General features: G+C 42.6%; 1 protein-coding gene across 1 annotated transcript in view; it reads right to left on the bottom strand.

Annotated features, from left to right (window-relative positions):
- The window catches only part of OBSCN (obscurin, cytoskeletal calmodulin and titin-interacting RhoGEF), a 195780-nt gene that overhangs the window by 109186 nt on the left and 62679 nt on the right, over positions 1 to 23915 (bottom strand). The window contains exons 29-43 of the mRNA XM_059466521.1: positions 22653 to 22919; positions 21531 to 21800; positions 20591 to 20857; positions 19589 to 19855; positions 17716 to 17988; positions 13401 to 13667; positions 12224 to 12493; positions 10876 to 11139; positions 9611 to 9877; positions 8421 to 8684; positions 7204 to 7470; positions 5910 to 6176; positions 4403 to 4666; positions 3271 to 3537; positions 2139 to 2402 (exon numbers count right to left, since the gene is read on the bottom strand). Of these exons, the coding sequence (XP_059322504.1) occupies positions 2139 to 2402; positions 3271 to 3537; positions 4403 to 4666; positions 5910 to 6176; positions 7204 to 7470; positions 8421 to 8684; positions 9611 to 9877; positions 10876 to 11139; positions 12224 to 12493; positions 13401 to 13667; positions 17716 to 17988; positions 19589 to 19855; positions 20591 to 20857; positions 21531 to 21800; positions 22653 to 22919 (4005 nt within the window). The remainder of the gene's footprint in view (positions 1 to 2138; positions 2403 to 3270; positions 3538 to 4402; positions 4667 to 5909; positions 6177 to 7203; positions 7471 to 8420; positions 8685 to 9610; positions 9878 to 10875; positions 11140 to 12223; positions 12494 to 13400; positions 13668 to 17715; positions 17989 to 19588; positions 19856 to 20590; positions 20858 to 21530; positions 21801 to 22652; positions 22920 to 23915) is intronic.

Raw genomic sequence — 23915 nt, 5'->3', positions numbered from 1 at the left:
TGCCTCTCTTTCAGGAATGTAAGTTGATGATGAGTGGACATGGGGAAAGCTGAAGTGTTTAATTCCTTTTTCTTCATTATTATTAAATGTTAGATTTAATTAAGGAAATAATAGAAATTCTGGCTTGGAAAAGAAATCAGAAAGCATTAGAGAATATTTAAATAAATATATTCTCAAAGCAGCTTGGTGTGATGAAATTTGTCCTGGAATTCTTAAGGTGCAGGCACAACAAATTTCAGACAGTGACAGTGACACTGGAGAAATCAAAGAGAGTGGCTGATGTTCCTCAAGTATGGAAAAAGCAGAAACTAAGATGTGAAAAATATATCTCTGAAATATACACATCAAGTTCTTGCTGTGTAAACTGAGATTCTAAAATCCCAGAGAGTAAAGAAAGAAAAATCACTTGTGTAAAGTCAGCAGAGCCAATAGAGCTCCAAATGTAAATGTCTGCTTTAAAATGAGCTGGAGGTCTCCCTGATTCCCATGGTCTTAGTTTGATAGATCTCCACTGACAAAAATGGGAATTTGAGAAAACTCTTCAGTCTTGAAGCTGAATCCCATTCATAATGCTTGTCATACAAAAAGAGAGAGAGAGAATCTGAGGAATTATTTGAAAAACTCAGATTTGCTAAGAGCTTTTCTCTTCATGAAGGAGTAGATCAGGATAATTTTTTCTTGGTATAGACTGAGCTTCCTTGACAGAAGGCCAAATAATATGTTCTATATTATTATTATTTTAGTAAAGTTTTAACTTTGATATAGGTGGAATTAGAGAAGGGAAGGGCTACTAATCTGAAAACCACAGTTACAGGATATCGGACTGCAGTTTACACTCACAATGAAAGAATGAATTGAGCAGTGTTTTTCACTAATCTGAGTTCAGGATTATTCAGCATTTTCTGTAGCAACTTGGACAATGAAATGCGAAGTTTCATTAATTTTGAAGATGATCTCAAGGTGGGAAGGGAGAAAGGGTAAAAACACTTCTTTAAACTGGATTAAGATATAGAAGATTTGTATAAAGCAGTGGTGATGAAATGACTTCAGTTCAGCAAGGGCAGATGGAAAATATTTAGGAACAGTCAACAACACAAATACAAGAAGAAGCAGATCTGCAGTGAGGCATTTGGGGTAACAACAGTTTGTGGAGAAAATTCAAGTCAAAAAGTTCAAGCCTGATGCAAACAAATCCTCATAATTGAGATGTGTAGCTTGGAGTGTCCCATTGCTTCTTGGTTTAAAATTCATACAAATATTTCTCTGCTTCTGGAAGAATTAAGCCAGTTCAAGAAAGACTTCTGTTGATTTAAAGAAAAACTTTCTGGCAGTAATGATGGTGCCTTGGGGCTCAAGGATGTACAAGTTAATTTCAATTCTATTTTTCATGGTTAAATTGGAAGTTCAAGACTGAAGCAATCCTTGTTGTATTGGCAAATGCAAAGATAGGCAGAAAAGCAAAGAAATCAACTCCCTGAGCTCAGATTTGTTGAACTCAGAGAGAAAAAGGCTGAAACTACTTCTGTGTTAATAATGAAAATAAAGTTTCCCCTCTCTTCCATGGGAAGTTAAGCACAGTAATTTGGCTGAGGACTGTGAAATAATCTCCTACTCTAATGCTGAGTATTCTGTAGTACCTGAATAAAAATCAACATTATAACATTATTCTTGGTCAGAGTTACAAGGAAAATTACACTGAACCAAATTTTCTTTTCATTATTTAAAATTACTTGTCAAATCCTGATGCAACTTGAAATAAAATTGTTCTTTCAAAGAGCTGTGAACGTTCTTGCTGCTCCATCTGTCTAGGTTCAAGTCAAAAGTGAGTAAACAGAATAAAATAAAGTCAAAATAGAATAAGAAAAAGCAAATCCATGACATCCTTCATCCTTTACAAAGAAATACAGCCCTGCACCAACAAGAGCAAGGAGAATAAACAGGGAAAAATTTAGCAAAATCAATGGAACTACAACCATGGTTAGAATTAGACAAAAACCACAATAAAAAGAAGGAAGTCTGTTACAAACAGAATTAATGGTGGCAAGATTAGAGGAAGAACTCGTGGCGTGTGAGTCCTGAGGCTTGCAGAGGAGGAGGGACAACCACACCCAAAACCGCCCCATTTCCGAGCCCTTTACCGTGCACTGTCAGTGCTGCTGTTGTCTTCTCCTCTCCGCACACACAGGTGTACTCCCCAGCATCCCTGGGCTCCAGGGCATGCACCAGCAGCTGGGCTCTGCTGCCCTCCTGCCTCATGGTGTATTTTTCGCCGGGTTTGAGCACTTTGTGCTTCTTCCTCCACTCCACGGGCGCAGCCCTGGACAGCGCGCACTGCAGGGTGGCTGTGGCGCCTTCTGTGGCCTCCTCATCCCTCATCTCCTCCTGGAAGTGCACAGGCAGGGCTGGGGGGTTCAAAAGGAGCAGAATGTGGGACCACGGCAGCAGCTCCAGTAACCATTTCGTGTGGTCTGACGAGCACAAGTGATAAGCAAAGCCTTTCCTAATGAAATCCATCTGAGAACCACGAGACTGGCAAATCCATCAGGGTTGATGGCCACTCTGAGAACCATCAGACTGGCTTTGGAAAGCTGGAAAACACCTCATTCATAAGTCAGAGAGGGTTTTTCAGGGTGAAATCCATGGTATGGAGTGAAGAACCACATCAGTCTCAACTTCAGACCTGCATGACTGAAACCTACCTTGGCCTTTGCCTAGCCAAAGCATCTAAATTCTATGGAAATGCAAATTGTTACTAAAAAAGTTCATAAATGAACCCATACCTGAAGTATCAGTTTCACTTTTCCATCAGAGACTTTTAAAAGGTCTTTTCCACCCCAAACTATTCTTTATTTTCACCTCCTACAGTGGTCTAGCAGTGCTTGACCATCAAATTGTACTGAAATACTGATAACTGTCTCAAAAATATCTCTTCAAAAAATCTTCTCAGCTTTATGATGGCAACATCTTTACAACCAACATCACAATAATGTGATTTTCCATTTCTCAGCACCTACTGCTGAACATGAGGATTAAAAAAATGAATTAGCACCAGGGTTAATATCTGCAATTTTTGCCATGAACCTCCAACCTGTGCCTGACACCGACCAAAGCATCCAGGAATTTATTCCCGTGTCCAACCAGATTTTGCTAAACCCATTAGAAACAGAGCTGCACTTTCAAAGCTGACACTCCTATGCTCTTAAACCAAAAAAAACTGCTTGAAAACCATCTCTAATCTATTATACATTTCCTTTTTTTAATTATTTTTACCATTGACTTTGAGCGCAGCTGTGGTTTCCTGCTCTCCACAAGAGCACGTGTAATCTCCAGCATCTGCCAGGGCCAAATCGTGGATCACCAGCTCAGCCACCGTGCCCTGGCACCTCATGGTGAACTTGTCACTTGTCCCCAGGGTTTTGTCTCCTTTCCTCCAGGCCACAGCAGCTCCAGCTTTGCTCAGCTCACAGCAGAGAGTGGCCGTGCCATTTTCTGTGCCTTCCACGTTCTTCAGCTCTTTCTTAAAGTGAGGAGGGAGGGCTGAAGATCACAGGTGAAAGAGAGCACTTTAAAATTGAGCAAACACCCTGGTCTTGATTGCTCCACTGAATTAAAACACTTCAAAATGGTTTAGAATGCACAGAACTTGGGAGCAAAGGATTATTTCAGGGGCGTCCCTGACTTGTGCCTTCCAAGACACCACATTCACAGAATTCACCATCTCACAATGACTTGGAAATCAGCATTGATTTATAACAACTCTGAAAATCATCATAGAGTGGGTTTGGACAGCTGGAAAACACCTTATTCATAAATCAGAGGGTTTTTTTAATTATATGAGGCATGGCATGACATGGAAAACCACACCAGTCTCAGTCCCTGAGCTCTCATTGATCTGGAAATCTGTAAAACTAAAATATCAGTACTGGGAGGTATGCTTTAAAGGCATTTTAAGATGTAACAACAGAAAGCTGATCCCAAGATTTCAAGGAGATATGCACAGCTCTTTCTCAAAACCAGATTAAGAATTAAAATGAACACCATGCTGTTTAAAATTAAACTTTCATCACTTTTCAACTTCATCCAAGAAAACCAAGTGAAATCTCAGTGATACGCCCTAAAGAAATTAAGGAGTGAAAATACTCCAAAATGCTATTTCTGACTTCATCAAGTTTTTCATTATCCACTTCCAGCTTCCATCAACAGGAAAGAACAGGGACTGAAAAGAATCTGTGATGCTGTTTATCAGTCCCAAAGGAAGGGCTTTCAGCAGAAGATATTCCCAGTGGTTGGAACAGCTGCCACAACATCTTAAAATAACAGAAGGGACCAAGAGCAGATTGTGATCCCACAGGAGGATCACAGATGACAACGCAGAAAATTCCTCTTAACCCAGATATTTTACCATGCACTGTCAGGGAAGCTGTGGTAGTCTTGTCTCCACACACACAGGTGTAATCTCCTGCATCTCCCTCCTCCAGGCTGTGGATTGTCAGCTCAGCAGTGGTGTCCTTCAGCCTCATTTTGTATTTTTCACTGGCTCTGAGCACCTCCTGCCCCTTCCTCCACTCCACCGGGGCGGGTTTGCTCAGCTCACACTGCAGAAGAGCCGTCCTGTTTTCTGTGCCTTCCACATTGACAAGATCTCTTTTGAACAGTGCAGGCAGAGCTATGGGGTGTAACATAGAGAGGACATCAAAACCATTAACCAGACCTTGGGGAACTCAGGGCTGGGGCCTGTGGCCAGTCCTTCACCATTACAGGAGAACAAATCCATCTGGAATGCTGCTCCTAACAGAAAACTACTGCAGGATCCCACTGGGATAATTCCATCATGACCTGCTTCTAACATTAACTTGTCCATATTCACCTCTTCACAGCTGATTCCAATACTCCTCTCTACCTATTTCACTCTGAAATAATCTATCTTGAACATTAATGACCTGAATTTTGATTAAAAGTCATCCGTAGTGTGACAGCACTGCTGCCTTTCCTAACCTCACAATTTATATTTCTGGTTCAGGGAAAAAACACAGTAATATAGCTTCAGGTGCACCTTTAACCCAAGATTTCCAAGAATATAATGACACTAATATCAGGATTACAAGGGTTTTTAGTAGCATTCAACAAGTTGTCTTATGATGTGCCACTAAAATAAAATGGAAGTGACTTGCATAGGGATGAAAATGATAGGTCAAAATAGGGGAGGAACAGAAATTCCCCAAGCTGGGAGAAAGAAGATGATGAAAAAGTGTGCAGAAAATATGGGACAATAGTTTTGCCTCCTCAATTTTCCCTTGCCCTTGGCAGCATTTCATCCATAAGAGATATCTTCAATAAAAGCTGTTCTTCCATCTATGGGAGCTGTACATGAGCTGCTCCTTCTGGAGGGGCAACCAGAGCTCATCACCATTCACCATGGCAGAACCAGGAACAAAATTTCCCCCATTTGTGCTTAATTCAGAACCTGCAGAATAACGCTGAGGGGTGGGGATTTATACAAGTACCATTTTCTCAGCAGAATATACAAAAATCCTGCAGAAGAGGAGGGTGGTCACTCATTCCTGAATGGAAAAACCTCTCACTGACTGAGCTCAGCAGACTTAAAGGACTTTACTTCAGGTTAAGCATGAAAATACACTGATGTCTGGGAGACACAATGAGAAACCCCCTGAGAACAACCTTCTGCTGGAGCTCTGCTCACTCTTGCTCCCTGAGATGAGAAATTCTCACAGCTTTTCTTTATCCTGATATAAAGCCATCAGTTTCAAACTGACAGACAGTGGGAGATGGGAGGAAACAGCACCAGCAAACCAGGAAAATGCTGCAGAATCAAAACATCAAAGCAAGTGGGAGGGAGAGAGAGAAAAGGGATGTCCTTGAGCTATCCCAACGGAGAGTGGCTTTTTTACCGTGGACTGTCAAGACTGCCGAGGTCTTCTGGTCTCCACACACACAGGTGTATTCTCCCGTGTCTTCCACCTCCAGATCTCGGATCAGCAGCTCTGCAGCTGTATCTTCCTGTCTCATCCTGTACTTTTCACTTGGTTTGAGTGCCTTGTCCTCTTTTCTCCACTCCACGGGGACGCCCACCTTGCTCAGCTCGCAGCGCAGAGCGGCCGTGGCGCCGTCTGTGGCTTCCCTGTTCTTCAACCCTTCCTTGAAAAATGCAGGCAAAGCTGAAGGACAGCAATATCAGCAGTGAGATGCAGCACTCCAAAGAGTTAAAATTATGTTTAAGTTTCCTTTTCCCCTCTTATCTTGAATTTGATTTATCAACACAAGAATAGAGATTCTCATGGTTCTCCATGAATCAGCGTTGGGAAAGAAATGTCATCACCAGGAGAGGATTTAATGCTTGCAGTAATCCATAGGGGTATTTTACACAAATCAATACAAATAGACTTCAAAACACCATTTTTTTCCCTGTGAAATTTCAATCAAAAAGAACAAACACCAATTTGAAATTTCTGGAAAGAAAATGGTTTTCTTTTGTGACATTTTAAACCACAACAGGAGGATGTTTACTGTTGCCACATACTTAAACAAACAAAGAGACATTTTACTTTTTTTTAAAAAATGAAACACTGGAGTTTCATTTTAAATGTCAGTTTGAAATGAAATTGTTCATTTCAATACATGGGTGGGAAAACAAGCATTTTCACCTGAACTGACATACCCTTTCAAAGATGTCAGGTTCAGTAAAAATCAAAGTTCTCCCTGAGAATGATTGTCCTTTAGAAGTTCTGGGCTTGTTTTACACAGAACACCAACTGAATTCCATGACAACTGGGCTGTAGGCATAAAAGCACTTTGTTGTCTCAGGAATGGAGTATGGGCATAAGATTCCACAAAATAACCTAACCTTTTGGAATTTTACAAAACCTTAAAATCCCTAAGATATAATCCCTTTGAAGCAACCCATTTTTGTCTTGAGCACAACGGGGAGTGTAATAAAGAACCTTTAAAGAGAAAACCAAAATGAAGGCCCCTGGTTGCCTTACTCTGAGCTTGGACACCAATATCCCTCTCATGCCACAAATTCCAGCTGCACGGATGCCAATGGATGCATTTCACTGGCATTGGTGAGCTGTGGATAAAGGTCTGGCTGAAGAAGGATATGGGAGGGTAACCAGGGGTCTGCCCAAAGGAACAGAGAAATCAGGGAAGTTACTTTCAGGATGTGCCTTGTTTTGTTTGTTTTACCATGAACTGTTAAAACTGCCATGGTCTGCTGGTCTCCACACACACAGGAATAGTTCCCAGCATCCGCTGTGTCTAGATTTTGGATTGTGAGCTCAGCCACGACACCTTCCCGCCTCATTTTGTACTTGTCACTTGGCCTGAGGGTCTTGAAGCCCTTCTTCCACTCCACATTAGCAGCAGCCTTGTTCAGCTCACAGCTCAGGGAGACAATTTTACCCTCGGTGGCTTCTTTGTCCGTGAGTCCCTTGGTGAAAAGAGCAGGCAGGACTGCAGAGCAAACATGGACATGGCATCAACCCTGGGAAAGCCTGAATCCATTACTCAATCCCTCTCTTATCTCCCTGGAGCCACCAGACCTTCTTGGTCTCCTCCAGGATTTAGTTCCTCCATAATTTTTCTGCAGCCTCTAACCCTTCAAAAGGGTTAACCCTTCAAAAGATAATTCAGTCTAATTTTTTTTTTCTGTCCTCCTGCTTTAAAACTTTCGTTAAATTCAAGTCTATCTGCAAATTAGTTGACAAATTACCTACCCTTTACTTTATACACCATAAAATCAAGGACAAAAAATTAGAGGCTGTATTTCAATATCAGAGCCAGAGCATTTTGCTTCCCTTGAGAAAAGCAGGAGTCCTACAGAAGGGCCTGATTCATGGCACTGTCTGAATTTTTATAAACAAGAGTCCCTTAAAGCAGAGCAGTTGCAAACATGCTGTCAGGTTTTTGCAGAAATAAAATATTTGCTTGGGAAGTATTAAGCCAAAATTGGTAAAAAAAAAAAGAGCTGGGAATACCAGCAGCATTAAAAGCCTATTTTTTATTAAGACTGTCCTTGTGTAGCACCATACGTTAATGAAAATTTGTTCCTCTTAGGAACAACAAGTACCACGGTCTAAGTCAGAAAAAATCAATATTATTCCGACTTTTAGGTCAGTTCCTATGGGAAAATTTCTAAACAATAAGTTATTCTGGACTAGGGAGGTTGTGTTGAGTTGGGAACCCGTTCTCCACTTGTCTTTTGACTAAAGCACCTTGGAAGCACATCAAGAAGGTATCAGGTGAAAGGAGATAAAGAGAGAAGGAAGAAAGGATAGGAAAATTAATCAGCAGAAAGAAGGATTGGAAGTGCACAGGGATCAGAGGAAGCAGAAGTAAGAGAGGAAGAGATCTTGGAATTACACAGGCTGGCTTGGAACACGTACTGAGAATTTCTTTTTTACCATTTACTGCCAGAGCAGCTGTAGTCTGTCGGTCTCCACACACACAGCTGTAATCCCCAGCATCTGCCAAATCCAAATCCTGGATTGTCAGCTCCAAAAAAGGACCTTCTTGCTCTATTTTGTACTTTTCACTCTGCTTGAGCACTGTGTTCCCCTTTTTCCACTCAACTGGGGCTGGTTTGCTGAGTTTGCAGTGCAAAGTGACTGCCTCCCCCTCTGTAGCTTCCTTGTTCACCAGTTCTTCTTGGAAGAGGATAGGCAAGGCTGAAGGATGCAACACCAACAGAGAAGGAATCAGCACCAGAATGAAATTAACTGGACTTACTGGGCTGCAGTGTGTGCACTCAATCAAAAATGCTCTGTTTCTAGGTGGGTACAATTGAAAGAGGGGGTGAAACCTCCTAGAGGAGAGAGAAATAAATTAAACAATATACAACACACAGGTGCTGTCTCAAGGCAAAAAAAAAGCACAAGAGAATACTCCCTAATAGGGCAACTCTCTGGCACTACAGAGCCAAGAACACAAAAACCCTAAGAAATCACACTCTGGTTGACCAGGAATGCTGCCAAAACTGCTATGTTTGTGTGGGAATCCTTAAAATCAGAGGGTTTTGGGAAAGCTGCAAAAGGCAGGCCTCAGAGACAGCAGAACTGTGATTAGAGCTAAGCAGTAGCCATGAGATTGGTCAGCAGAAAAATTATGTAAGAAGTAGAAAAGTAAGGACAAATAGAACAATGGTCTTGTCTAGAATATGACCCCTTGTCTAGAATAACTCCCTAAGCTACAGAAAAGTTTATCTAGTGAGGTATTAGGAAGCTCTAGGCTTAATAATGAAGCTCTGTGTGTTGTGTTTTAAGGTTTACAAGCAGGTATTGTATTCGAAATAAGCAAGCATTATTTAACCAAAGGTGTGTGTGCTTATAGTGGTTGGATAGAACGACTGTCAATGTGCTTTTGCTTTGTGGGTTTGGTCAAAGAACTTTTAAAGTAAGTTGTAATGTTAAGTTCTTGGTCTGCTGCCTGGGATGTGAGCTGATGGCATTTTCCCATTGTCATAACCATGGAATGAGACTGATGTTGGAAAATAAAACAGCTCAAGGCACGTTCCTGGCAGCTCCATCCCATTTGTGATTTGTACTGGCCGGCAATACCTTTGGTGTTTAAAGAAAAACGTGTGTAGGAGGGTTACCATTCACTCTCAAAGCAGCCGTGCTCTCCTGCTCTCCACACACACAGGTGTAGTTCCCAGCATCCGTCAGGTCCAGGTCATGGATGACCAGCTCGACAAAGCGCCCTTCCCGCCGTGTTTGGTATTTCTTGCTCGGGACCAGCTCCTTCCCATCCTTCCTCCAGCGCACGGAGCCGCCCGCCCGGCTCAGCTCGCACTGCAGCGTCGCCGTCCCGCTCTCCGTGGCCTCCTCGTTCCTCAGCTCTTGCTTGAAACGGACTGGCAGGGCTGAGAGATGCACAATGGAGAGGGATTGCCACCCTAGACCCCGCTCAGAGGTTGAGGCATGATTTATCATGTGCCTACCTAAGCCTTACTCCAACACCCTTACCCATTAAGTATGGCAGTCGTATTTTCTGGAAAAATCCCTTTGCCAGGATTTTCTCCTAGGAAGCTGAGAAGACTCAGAGAAAAAGGAAGACAATTCTTATCTCATTTGCTTCTCCTGTGTTGTGCTCACATGTGGAATGTGTTTGGAGATTGTTTATCCAATAGGTGGTTGTTTAATTGGTTTCATGTGAATTGTTTTGACTTAATAACCAATCATGGTCAAGCTGTGTCGAGGCTATGGAAAGAGTAATGAGTTTTCATTATTATCTTTTTAGCCTTCTGTAAGTATCCTTTGAGTATCCTTTTATACTTCTGTAAGTATCCTTTCTGTATTCTCTAGTATAGTTTAGTATAGCATTCTTTAATATAATATAGTATCATAAAATAATAAATTTGCCTTCTAAGAACATGGAGTCAGATTCACCATTCCTTCCTGCCACAGGGCACCCTGCAAACACAATACTTAAGCACATCCTGTTTTTTTCATGGGTGGGAAAGAAATTCTCTACTGAATTGTTCTGTGGGAATCAACAAAAGCATGACCTTGGCTGAGATCATGCATAAAGAGAGACAAACTCATTCTCATCGTTACACATGATGAACCCTTTGAAACAGAAAATACTAAGGAATCTTATGTTTCCAAGCTAATTCAGGAAAACACACATGCAGGACAACATCCTTCACTGAAAGGAAGGTGAGAAGACAACACAACACACATCCAACATGGGTACAATGAAAATGAGATTGGGGACAGGAGTGACAACGAGCAAATGGATGGAAGAAAGCAGTGGAAGCAGAACATGAAGGAAGTTGTTGTGAGGGAATGTACAGAGAGGAGGAAGAAAGAGGTGGACAAAAACACTCCGGAGTTTCACAGGTTATTTCTGCCTTTTTACCATTCACTGACAAAGCTGCTGTGGTTTTTTGGTTCCCCACTAGACATGAATAGTCTCCAGCATCCTTTGGCTCCAGGTCGTGGATCAGCAGCTCAGCCACAGTGCCCTCCTGCCTCATCTGGTACTTGTTACTGGCCCGGAGAAGAGTTTGCCCCTTCCTCCACTCCACGGGGGCCTCTGTGCCCAGCTGGCACCTCAGGGTGGCTGTCCCACCTTCCACAGCTTCCACGGGCTTCAGCTCTTCCTTGAAGAGCACGGGCACAGCTGAGGAGTGAAGCATTCCCAGTTTACTTCAGGCGCATCGTCACCACCTGGTGACCTCACACTTCAAGGACTTAAAGCCAACACAAATTCAAATTCTCTTGGCACACGCAGAAAAGAAGCTCTGACCTACCTGCATCTCCAGGAGTCTGCTGATATTTACAGTAGAAATAAGAGTTTTGGACCAAAAAAAAAAAAACCCAATTATTTTCTAATAGCTAGAATACCAAAATAATTATCCTTCTGCTGCCCAAAGTTGGTCACAGACATGTAAAAACTTGTCGAGAAAGCGGAGAGAAGAATGGACTATTCTTTAATAAAATGTGTAGTTAAGACCCTTCTTACCTCTTGGCTTAGAGCTTGGACAGTCACCTCTATCCAAAGCATAAGAGACATTTCATAGGGAAGAAAACATATTATTTTATCAAGTACCTTTGGTTGATACATTTTAGCATGAAGTTATCATCCCCCCCCCCAAAAAAAAGAACATAATGGACCCAGCCAGAGCTGCCTTTTGTTTGTGCTGATCCTTGTTCTCCTGAGCACTCTCTGAAAGTGCCCAGGGTTAGGAGGAATTTGGTCACAGACATGTAAAAACTTGTTGGTCACAGACATGTAAAAACTTGTTGAGAAAGTGGAAAGAAGACCAGAATATTCTTCAATAAAAGGTGCAGCTGAGACCCTTCTTACCTCTTGGCTTAGAGCTTGGACAGTCACCTCTATCCAAAGCATCAGACACTTCATAGGGAAGAAAATACTATTTTATCAAGTATCTTTAACTGATACATTTTAGCATGAAGTTATCACCCCAAAAAACAAAGAACATGAATGGACCTAGCCAGAGCTGCCTTTTGTTTGTGCTGATCCTTGTCCTCCTGAGCACTCTCTGAAAGTGCCCGGGGTTAGCAGGACCACAGCAAGAACAACAACAAATGGTCACAAGCAGGTGTCTCATTCCTACCATGGATTTGGTAGGAATGTTTGTGCTGATCCTTGTTCTCCTGAGCACTCTCTGAAAGCGCCCAGGTTTAGCAGGACCACGGCAAGAACAACAACAAATGGTCACAAGCAGGTGTCTCATTCCTACCATGGATCTGGACTTGGGCTGTGGTCTCCTGGTCTCCAGTGTCACAGGTGTATCTTCCCGCATCTTCTGGCTCTGCATTATGAATCACCAGCTCTGCCACTGTCCCCTTCTGCTTCATTTCATATTTGGCACTTGCCTGGAGCGTGGCTTCTCCCTTCTTCCACACCACGGTGGTGGCATCAGCTTTTGTGAGTTCGCAGCGCAGGGAGACGGATTTCCCTTCTTCCACAGCCGTGTTCTCCAGGGCTTGTTTGAAAAGCACAGGCACAGCTGGAACACAGAGCCAGGGGTTAGGACAGGCCCTCCTGATCTGCTCTGCATCAATTCCCCCCATGAGAGCTGTCACCTCTTTAATCCAGGCCTTTTCCAAGTGAGCAGAGCAGCCCTAGGCCCTCCACTGGCTGTGTGGCACAAGGATATTCTGCCTGGGAGCAGGAATAAATCTCTCTCTCTCTGATGTTACCATCTCACTGTGGATTCCTAGAAATGTGGGGCAAGTTTCTTTTATTTTTAAAAAGGGACCTTTTCAGATTGCTCTGGGCACCATCAGCTAATGAATTCCCTGCTCCCTCAGGGCTCTGAAATAACATTCATACCCTATATTTCTCCTGCTTTCCTCTCCAGCACACACTACTAAAGGCAGTGCATTTGTTTAAGGGCAGTGGAGAGTGGAGATGGCACTAAGAGTCTTTGAAAGGATGTTTTGGGGAGTCTGGAGTCTATTAATTACTTGTTCACCTTCAGTTTTCCAGGGGCTGAATTTATGTTTTCACATCCTTATTTTCCAGTACTAGTGGTCTCTACCTCCAACTCCAGTTTTAATACAGCTATGTAAAACAGCTGATAGGGCAGGAACTGCAGCACAGAGAAAATTAATCCTCTGCACTTGATTTTCTTTTTTTTTCCCCAGTTACAGATTGAAAACCCCAGACACAGAATATGAAATCACATGAATGAAATACATCCAGGTGCCTACAAGGGTAAAATATTATCTTTAAATGTACTTATTAAAGATGGCACTGCCACAAAAAACAAAATGAAGTGTTCTGTGATTTCTGTTTAATAGATCTAATGAAGTGTTCTGTGATTTTTGTTCAACAGATCTAATGAAGTGTTATGTGGTTTTTGTTTAATTAAGCACCTGATTAAGTGTGGCAATGCCTCAAAGTGTACCCACCATTCACTTTGACCCGAGCAGTGGTTTTCAGTTCCCCAGCACTGCAGGTGTAGTCCCCAGCATCCACAGATTTCACGTCTCGAATGATGAGCTCTGCCACAGTCCCATGCTGCTTAAATTCATACTTCTCACTGGCACAGAGAACAGTGTCTCCCTTCATCCACTTCACTGGGGTGCCAGGTTTGCTGAGCTCACAGGTCAGCCTGACCTGCTTTCCTTCTTTGGCTTCTTCATTTTGGAGCTCTTGCTTGAAGAGAACTGGTGCTTCTGAAAAAAAAGGAGTAACAGAAATGTTAAAAGAAACACGTGAGGTTGGAAATTACTTTTCTCTTTTAGAGTCATACTTTGTTTTTGAAACAGAAAACCACAGGAATGAAAAAGCATTAGCAAAGAGTAAACAGATGCTGACATCTCACATCTGGCTGCCAGCACTTCAGAGCAGAAAAAAACCCAAAACCTGAGGCCAGATGCTTATTTTCTTTTTAACCACTGAAGATGCTGCTGCTCTTACTGCATTCATTACTAACATCAGTGGCAGATGCTGCACTGCAGTTAATGCGCTGCTGATGGCTGCTCAGAGTTGGACCACCAGCACAAAAACCATAAAACTTCACTGAGGTCAGCTCACACACAACACAGAGCACACAGAGGAATGGCAAAGCACTTTCTGTTGTGACCAGCAGTATTGATTTCTTATCATAAAAAACCCCTACAGTGTACTTTTTTTGTCCAGCATTAACACAGATTTAAAACCAGCACAGAGCAAACACAGAGAGGGAAGCACAGCTGAACGTGGCAGGGTCCCTGTGGAGATTCCCCTGAAGGCTCTGCCATTCAAGGCTTTTAGGTGAGCTTGTGTAGGGAAGGCACTTTTGGAGGAAAAATAAACTCAACTGAAATGTTCAGATAAGGAAAAAATAAATTATTCTTGAATTATGCTGTCTTAAGAGTATACAAGTCAGATACTGCACAAAGCCTGTGGTTGTTGGAAATCTACACCCTATTATCCTGTCCCCCTTATACCTCCAGTCTGGGACACTGAATTGTGTCACAGGACTACTGAATTTCTATTTTCTATTTTTGCATTCTGCTCTTCTGATGCGACTCTGACAGAAAAAGGAAAGTTTTCACATCTATTTCTACAATTTCTACAGTGAAATTCCTTGTAGACATCCTTATGACTTGACTCCTTGACCTGAATCCCTGTGTTTAAATCCTACATCCATCCACACCCTTCTCTGTGAAGGGAAAAATGGGGCTGTTGTGGGAACATTACAAAGGTGGTTCTTTTCTAACAGAAAAATTGTCCATTGGAGTCCTCCTGGTCTCAACACGGATCTTTGTTTTGTGATGGATATTGGGAAAATATCCTTGTGCTACAGAAAATCGGGATCATTCACAACCAGCTCTTCTTCATTGCATCATCAAGGTCTTCTCTTTCTTTCACAGCCTCAAGTTGGTTCTTTGTGCTCTGGAAAAATCCTGTGAGCAGCCTGACCTCCCACTTGGTGCTCTAGGGTTCAGGTTGACCATTCCAGCAACCCACATCCTTTTTTTGGTTCCTGCTGACTTCCCCAAGCAAGACACAGCTTCTGATCAGTCCATCCCAAGTGTGCAACACCAGCTGCACACAGGACATCCTCTGGTCTGCAAGAACACAGCCTGTGCCTGCAAAATCCTCCTGTACCTGCTCAGACCTGCCCAGGGCAGTGATTTAACTCACAGAGAGATTTAGCTCACAGAGGCAGGAGCAATTATAGAGTGATATGTGGTGGGCCTGGTTCTGACCTGGATGAGACAAAACCCATACCCAACTCAAGGTTAAGACTCATCTAAGAAGAGAAGTTTTGCCTCAGCTCAGACAGCAAAAGACAGCTCAGTCTTAGATCATAGACTCACAGAACCCTTTGGGTTGAAAGGGCCCTTTAAAGCTCATCTATTCCAACCCCCCTGCCATGTGCCCAGACATCTTCAACCAGACCAGGCAGCTCAGAACCCCATCCTGATATTGAATATTTGCAGGGATGGGGAATCCACCACTTCTCTGGGCAAACTCCTATAGTGTTTTACCACCCTCATTGCAATAAACTTCTTCCTTACATCTGTGGCATTTATATTCTCTGAAAAATCCATTCACCCAGGGTTTTTCTCCTAGGAAGCTAAGAAGCCTCAGAGAAAAAGGAAAACAATTCTTATCTCATTTGCTTCTCCTGTGTTGTGCTCCTTTGGAATGTGTTTGGAGATTGTTTACCCACAGGTGATTGTTTCATTGGATTCTGCTGTGAGTTGTTTTCACTCTTTGGCCAATCAGGGCCAAGCTGTGTCAGGACTCTGAAAACAGTCAGGAGTTTTCATTATTATCTTTTTAGCCTTCTGAAAGTATCCTTTCTGTATTTAGTATAGTTTAGCATAGTATTCTTTAATACAATATACTATCCTAAAATAATAAATTAGCCTTCTGAGAACATGGAGTCAGAGTCATTCCTCCCTGCCACAGGGCACCCCACAAATACAATATTACATCTAATTAAATTAACCCTTTTTTACTTTAAACCATCTCCCTATGTCCTATCAAGCAGGAGAGCACCTCCTGCCCAGTGATGCTCTTTGATTGCATTGCTCTGAATAAATCTGGCTGCCTAAAGCAATTGCACAGACAAATGTGCAAAAAAGCTCCCTCCTTGGGGAGAGCCATCACTGGGGACAGCTCCAGGAGTGATCCATCCTTTCTGGGGATCACCTCTCAGCCTGGGGTGTGCTCCTGCTGCTCTCTTTTTTGGGGTTTGGAATGAGATAATCTATAATGTACCTTCCAACCCAAAGCATTCTAGAATTCCATGATTCTCAGAGGCACTAAAGCTCCTCAGATGAAGGATTCTCCTGTTTCACATTCTGCCACCTCTCTGGAAGCTCTTCCAGATGACTTGATGAGAACATCTCAGTGCACACCACAAGGTTCCTTTTCAGTGTAGTTTTTAATTCCAATTAATCACTCTAGGCTCAGTGTTAGGACCAAAATCACCCCAAAAGTTCTTACCCTTGACATTAATAATTGCACCACTTTTGGCTGCTCCCGCCTCACATTCACATCTGTCACTGTCTCTTTCTCCTGCCCTGTGAATGACAACCTTGGCTTCAAATCCTGATTGCCTGATGTTACATTTGGAAGAATTCCTAAGGCTTTTCCTATCTTTGCACCACTTTCTCAGGGCTGTCTGATCTGGAGGTTTCACATTGAAGGCTCACATCCTTTCCCTCAGTGACTTCAGCATCAACCAGCTCCTTTATGGAGACACAGGGCTTCTCTAGATCCATATAAATAAACCATCTGACATGGTTCAGAAAAGGTGTGGATTCTCAGATCACAAGTAGTCTGTGAGATTTGGATCCAGGATTGCTTGTATGAAAGTCATAGGTCAGGGTTAGTAATAAATTATTTGGTATTTGTGACTATAAAGCCTTCAGGAAGGCACCAGTGATGTTCTGAAGTGTTGTTTAACTGTTAAAAGATATCTGGGAAAAACTGAGAAGAAAATATTCCTGTTGAAGAACATCAATAATTAGCCTTTGGCAAATAAAACCTTTCATTTTCCCTCAAGAAAAAGAAATCCATTTGTGTTTCTGCAGCTTAGCAAAATTTGGGCAAATTTTCAATTTTTGTAAAAAGAAAATTTCTTTGAAATAAGTGTGGTTATTTTGAAAAAAAAATGATATATGATCTGACATAGTAAGACTGTGTGTTTAAAATCTCTGTGCCATGAGAAGTATTTATATTTCCAGTCAGGAAACATCTCTCCAATCCCACATTCTTGGGCTGTCTGCCATTAGTTTCATTTATTTATCTTTGCTACCAAACATTGCAGTTTTACCTCAGTTTAACTCCTCCAGAGAAAACAATCCATTGTCAACAATGAATAGCAGAGAACACACGTGCAATGTTTCCTTTCAAACAATGAAAACTGAATTTAAAACTTACTGGTTGCTCTTTTTGTTTTTTCATTGAATTAATTGGTTTCTCCTCATGAGTTATCACCTTATCAGATTGAGGAAAACTGAATGGGGCATCCACTGTATCAGCATTATAACATTCCGAACTAAATCAAATAAACACTCCAAGAGTTGTCTAGGATTACAAAGAGTTCATCCTCCAGCCATAATTTCATTACATAATTAATGTTATTCTTGAAAATGCACAGATATACAATGGTGCTAATTTTTTTAGCAGTTTTGCTCCTTTGTTTTTCCACCTACCCACATCAACCCCGCTCATTTCCGCTCATCATTTCCTCTCCTGCAGTTGTGATGATGGATTTACCTTTAACAACCAAACTGGCAGATGTTTTCTTATCACCAGCTTCAAATGTAATGACCCCCGAGTCCTTCAGGGAGAGCTTTCTCAGCGTCAGCAGGTGATATCCACCAGGCTGGGACTGGATCTCATTAAGTTCATTGGTATGGAGTGGGGTTTTATCCAAAAACCACTGCACTCTGCTACAGTCTACGGGAGAGATTCTGCACTTGAACATGGCAGATTCTCCTTCTAACACAGTGACATCCTCCAGGTCTTCTGTTATTAGCACTTTCTGGCCTGAAAGGAACATAAATACATCAATTACTGCAATCTTCGGTTTCTGGCGTGAAAATCGACGGGGGGAAGCTCCCAAGATTTCCCGTTCATGACAGGGAAGATTGAAACAGAATTCCCCCAATATTGACCACAAAACCCACTCACAGGAAGATAAAACATACAGGACACACACCAAAATAGGCAAAGACAACTTTAAAGCATCAGAAAACATAAAGCAGAACAAGTAGCCAGGACAATGCAAATTCAGGGCTGTAAATTTCCTCCTAATGAAATCCCTGGAAAGTTTGGAGTCTCTGACAGCATTACTTGGCTCTAAACATCATCAAGAAATTATCTCTCCCTTGACAACCTGGCTGATTTTCTACAGCAAAAATAACTTCCTTTCTATGGGATAGGACCACTGATCCCACACTTTTCTTTGTGTTCAGCCCAAGCCCTAACACAATGGGAAGTGGAGAAAATGTCTGTGTGGATTTGGTAAAAAAACCCCACGACATCTGCCCTGAAAACCTCCTCCTATAGACAGATGCATCCCTAACTAAAAATAAATATATAAATATAAACATACATACAAAGATAAACCTCACTATAAATATATATAAAATAAGGTTAGCACTGTATACAAAAATATCTCTGATGTTCCTCCTACTTACAAAACCAGCACAGGGCTGTTTTACTTAGATGTTTGTGACAGAGAAGTGTTTGTTTTTTTTTTTCATTTAGAAAAGCTGCTGTTAAAAAACTCAGAGTGAATTCAGGCAGGTCAGAGTCTGAGATTATGATGGGGATTAAACACATTTCTTTGCTTCTTGAGGATGCTGTAACAGATGATCAGAGGAGGAGTCTGACTTTACCCCATTGTCTTTAAAAAATACAATAATAAGCAAGTGGACACTGCTGCTGCACCTCCATCTGATCATTCTTGAATCATTTCTCATTCGTGAACCATTTCTCCAGAGCGCAGGGTTAGGTGGGATATTGGGAAGGAATTCTTCCCTGTAAGGGTGGGGAGGTCCAGAGAAGCTGTGGCTGCCCCTGAAGCCCTGGAAGTGTCCAGGGCCAGGCTGGACAGGGCTTGGAATATCCTGGGATAGTTGAAGGTGGAACTGGATGATCTTTAAGGTCCCTTCCAATCCAACCCATTCCATTATTCCATGGACCATTCTATTTTTCCACCACCTTTTCAGAACCATGCCTGGGAAGAAGAATCAAGGGATATGGAGAAAACCATGAAGGCAGGATAATCTTCCCTCATCCAACAGCAGGAACTGTGAATCCCATCCATTTTATGTTCACACAGGAGCACCAATCTCTCCCCTCACATGAGCCTTTGGGGGGAAATTTAAATCACACCCAAAATACTTCAGGTGTAATTGCTTCAAACTGCTCTGCAGGTTTATGTTCACACAGGAACATCAATCTCTCCCCTCATATGAACCTTTAAATCACACCCAAAAAACTCCAACTGCTCTATATTCCCATATTTTTGGCCACATGTTCCTGCCATCCTGAGCGAGACAGAACCAGAAATTTACAGCTCTGCCTGTGAACGTTTCTCATGGCAATAAAGAGATGTAAATCACATTCCTCTCATCCATACCTTGCACAGTTAGCTTGGCTCTGGACTGGGCATCCCCAATGTCACAGCTGTAAGTGTCACTGTCACTTTTCTCCAGGTTCTTGATGGTCAGCTGGAGGACTTGTCCTTTCTGTGTCATCTCGTATTTCCTGCCAGCCCTGAGCTCAGCGATGCCTTTCCTCCAGACCACAGAGGATGCAGCTCTCTCACTCTGGCACACAAAAACTGCAGTTCCACTCTCGTCCACTTTCAGGTCTGAAAGCTCCTTGACAAAATAATTAGGTTTTTCTGGAAGGAAAAAGAAATAATTTTAAAAAAGGACCGAGACAGATTTGTCACCCAAACTAGTCCTGAGCGTCCAGAATCATCTTGGATCCTCTCTGCTCCAACTCATAGAATCATCAAAAAAATAATCACAGAATCATTTAGGCTGAAAAAGACTTTAAGATCACCAAGTCCAACTATTAACTTAATCAAACCATATTCCAAATAACCACATCTACATATCTTTTAAATCTCCCCACTGGTGGTGACTCCACCACTTCCCTGGGCATCCTCTTCCAATGCTTAACCACCCTTTCCATGAAGGAATTTCTTCTTACATCTAATCTAAAACTTGAGACCATTTCCTCTCATCCCATCAGATGGAATGATTCTAAGATCACCAGGTCCACCTCCTGTCACATGATATATCAGGTGAAATATCTCCAGGGAATTTTAATGCCATGGTCCATGGACTGGTGAGGTCTCCTCTTGCAGACAGCTTTCATCACTCATATTCAAAACAGAATAATTCAAATGGCCAAATGGCCAGTTTTGATTGGCTGGTTACAGAGCCCATAAGATTGTTCAGCATCCAAAATATGTTTTTTCAGATCTAATTTTTTAAGCTTTTAATCAATGATTTTTTAAAAAATCTAAAAATCGATTGTGTCCAGGGAGATGGAGGAGAAGAAATCTATGATTGCAGGCATTTACACCCAACCTCTGAGCCTGCCAGCCCCTCTGCACCCTTCAGCTGACCTTGCACTGTGACCCTGGCTGTAGTTTTGGAGGTCTCAGTCTCACAGGTGTACTCCCCACTGTCCTTGACCGTGGAGTCTCGGATGATGAGAGTGGCTCGTGTCCCCTCCTGCTGCAGGTCGTACTTCTGGCTTTTCCTGATTGCTTTGCCATCCTTGTACCACCTGATGGTCACATCAGCTTTGGACAGCTCACAGCTCAGGCTGATGTCTTGTCCTGCTGGGGATGTTTTATTCTCCAGTTGTTTTGTAACCTCAGTGGGTTTTTCTGCAGAGATTAAAAAAAAAATAAAAATCTTTGAATGAAAATCATCTCTATATGGTTGGGGTTTTTTGCAATTCAAATCTTAGAATCCCAGAATGGCTTCGGTTGGAAGGGATCTCAAAGATCACCCAGTGCCAGCCCTTGCCATGGGCAGGGACACTTTGCACTATTCAGGTTGCTCCAAGCCCCATCCAACCTGGCCTTGGACACTTCCAGGGATCCAGGGGCAGCCACAGCTGCTCTGGGCACCCTGTGCAAGGTTGGAATAAAATAATGGAAGGTTCCTTCCAACCCCAGCCATTCTGGGATTTCCTGATTCTATGGAAAATTACTAACTACAGATTATGACCCATGTCTGAAAATTACTAATCTCTTCTCTCCACTGACCACCTGGGAACCTTGGTGGACTGGTGCACAGTCTGGACTGTAATTATCTGTACACACTACATAGTGTAGTCAGTTCTCAAATATCTATTACAAGTTTCAGCACTTCATTTGTTTTTAAGGGAAAATCTCAGTTCTTCAAGGCTCACAAGAAAGGCAAAGGAGAATTCTTTTAAGGGAATATCTCAGCTCTTCAAGGCTCACAAGGGAGGTTGCTGTTGACTCAGACCATAACAAGTGTTTGCTGGCAAACCCTATGAAAACACATCAAGGACTTTTCTGATCCCTTTACCTTTCACAAGCAGGGAAGCCTTGGAGGAGAGACCACGGGCAGTGAAGATGACTTCCCCAGCGTCACCAGGAGTGACATTTTTGATACTCAGTGTGTATTTCCGACCTGCATTGGAAGCTTTAAACCTCCCCCCACTTTCCACTTTTCTCCCGTTCAGGGTCCAGTTGAAGTCGTCAATGCTTTCGTGGGACAAAATGCACTCAAAAGTGCAATCTTCTCCCTCCTGGATTTCAGTGTTCTTGAGCCTTTTGGTGATACCAATGTTCAGTTCTGGAGAATGAAAATTGCATTAATACAAGTTAAAAATGCTTTTATGATAGGCGTGAGTAGAGTAATGGTGTTTTTAACTCAGAAGAGGGGTTTATCTGCTAGACTGACAGAATACCACTGTATTCCTCACAGATGGCTGTGACATGGGAAGGATTTTTCAGGCTAAGAATCATCTCAAAGTTGTACAAAAAGAGAAATGTGAATCTCCTGGTTGTGCACAGGAAGGATGGAATGAAGAACAGCTCAGTGGAGAAGATTCAAGATTTAATGAGTTAGAGAAGAGAAAAGCTGTCAGAAAAGAAGCCTCTGGGACAATGGGTAAGGTTCTCCTCCATGATAGGAGAAATAAGATGTTTCAGTTTTTTGACTTGTTACTCCTGATGTTCAAACCAGACAAAATCAATTTTTTTCTCATTAACATTATGAGTTTGGAAGTCACGAACAATTCTTTGTCCTTCAGGCTGACACAAGGGTTAGAGGACAGGCTGAACAGCTGGGTTCCTCAGCAGATATTGTCCTGCTTTTGTGTTCCTACAATAGCTCAAAACAGAAACAGGCTGCTTGGGTAATTTTTTTTTTTTTTTGCTGGTTGGGATTTTTATTTTGAGAAATTTTTGCTTTTTTGGGAGGATTTTTGCACTTCAGGGATGTTCAGGAAGGAAATATTGTCACTACATTTCTGACATCTGATTTTCACTTAGAAACCCCAGATATACTTACATCAAATTTAACAGAATTGCTCAGACATCACAATAGTGTGTGAGATTTGTTCAGGAACAGGTGAGAGCCCATGGGAAAAAACCCATTCATATTTTTAACACTCCTTGAGAGGCCACTGTTTACAACACTTACCCTGAACGCTGACCTTTGATTTGGCAACATCAGTGCCGATGTCACAGGTGTACAACCCTGCATCTGCCTTTTCCAGCTCATGGATAAGGAGGCACAGAGTCTTCCCAGACTGTATCTCCTCATACTTCTTGCTAGAAGTGATCTTCACACCATCCTTTTTCCAAACAGGTTTGACCTTCTCCTTGGAGACCTCACATTCCAGTTTGATCACTCCTCGCTCCTCACCGAAAACATCATCCAAGGATTTCATGAAGACAGCAGGTTTCTCTGAAGGTCAAGAGGCAAAACAGAGAACAACCAGGATGTTTGTGACACTTCCAGTTGCTATCAAATATTTAGAGACATTAATAAACCCTTGGCAATATTGCTGATACCAATGCAGAACCTAAACCAGTATCACCCTCTAGCACAGCCAATTCCTTCATCCTGTTCTCAATCCTTCATCCTGTTCCAAATCCCTTCATCCAAAGATTGTGTTGACACAAGGGGCTGCCCTGACCCAGGTGCAGCACTCACACTGGCCTTGTTGAACCTCAAGAGGTTCGCATGATCTCACTTCTTGAGCATGTCCATGTCCCTCCAGATGGCACCTCAACCCCCAGGCATGTCACCTGCCCCACTCAGCTGGTAGTCACTTGCACACTCGCTGAGGGTGCCCAAGAAGGTGTTAAACCACAAAATCTCAGTTGTGTGACCGAGCTTCCAGACATATGAAGGACAGCAGGAAACTGTCTTCTCATGGCTGATTGAATCCAGCTCCAGAACTGATGTATTAAAAACCACAGAATTACAGCATATCCTGAGTTGGAAGTGACCCACAAGGATCATCCAGTCCAACAGTTGTCCCTGCACAGACACCCCAACAAACCCACACTGTCCTTGAGGGCATTGTCCAAACACTCCTGGAGCTTTGGCAGCCTTGGGACCATGCCCATGCCCTGAGGAGCCTGTCCAGTGCCCACCACCCTCTGGGGGAAGAACCTTTTCCAGAAATCCAACATAAACCTCCCATCACTCAGGCCCAGCTGTTTCCTCAAGTCCTGCCACTGACCACCAGAGTAAAGAGATCAGTACCTGCCCTTCCACTTCTCCTCACATGAAGATGTTGAAGCCCACAGCAAGGTCTCTCCAGCTGACCAAACCAAGTGACCTCAGCTGCTCCTCTCAAGGCTTCCCCTCTAGACCTTCACCATCCTCATGGCCCATATTTAACCGCTCAACTTTTTATCTATTAAGCAGGATTGGATCCTGCTTACAAATCCC

The sequence above is a fragment of the Ammospiza nelsoni genome, chromosome 1 (assembly GCF_027579445.1).
Source record: "Ammospiza nelsoni isolate bAmmNel1 chromosome 1, bAmmNel1.pri, whole genome shotgun sequence".
In the NCBI taxonomy this organism is placed as follows: Eukaryota; Metazoa; Chordata; class Aves; order Passeriformes; family Passerellidae; genus Ammospiza; species Ammospiza nelsoni.
This window is presented reverse-complemented; position numbering and strand designations above follow the sequence as displayed.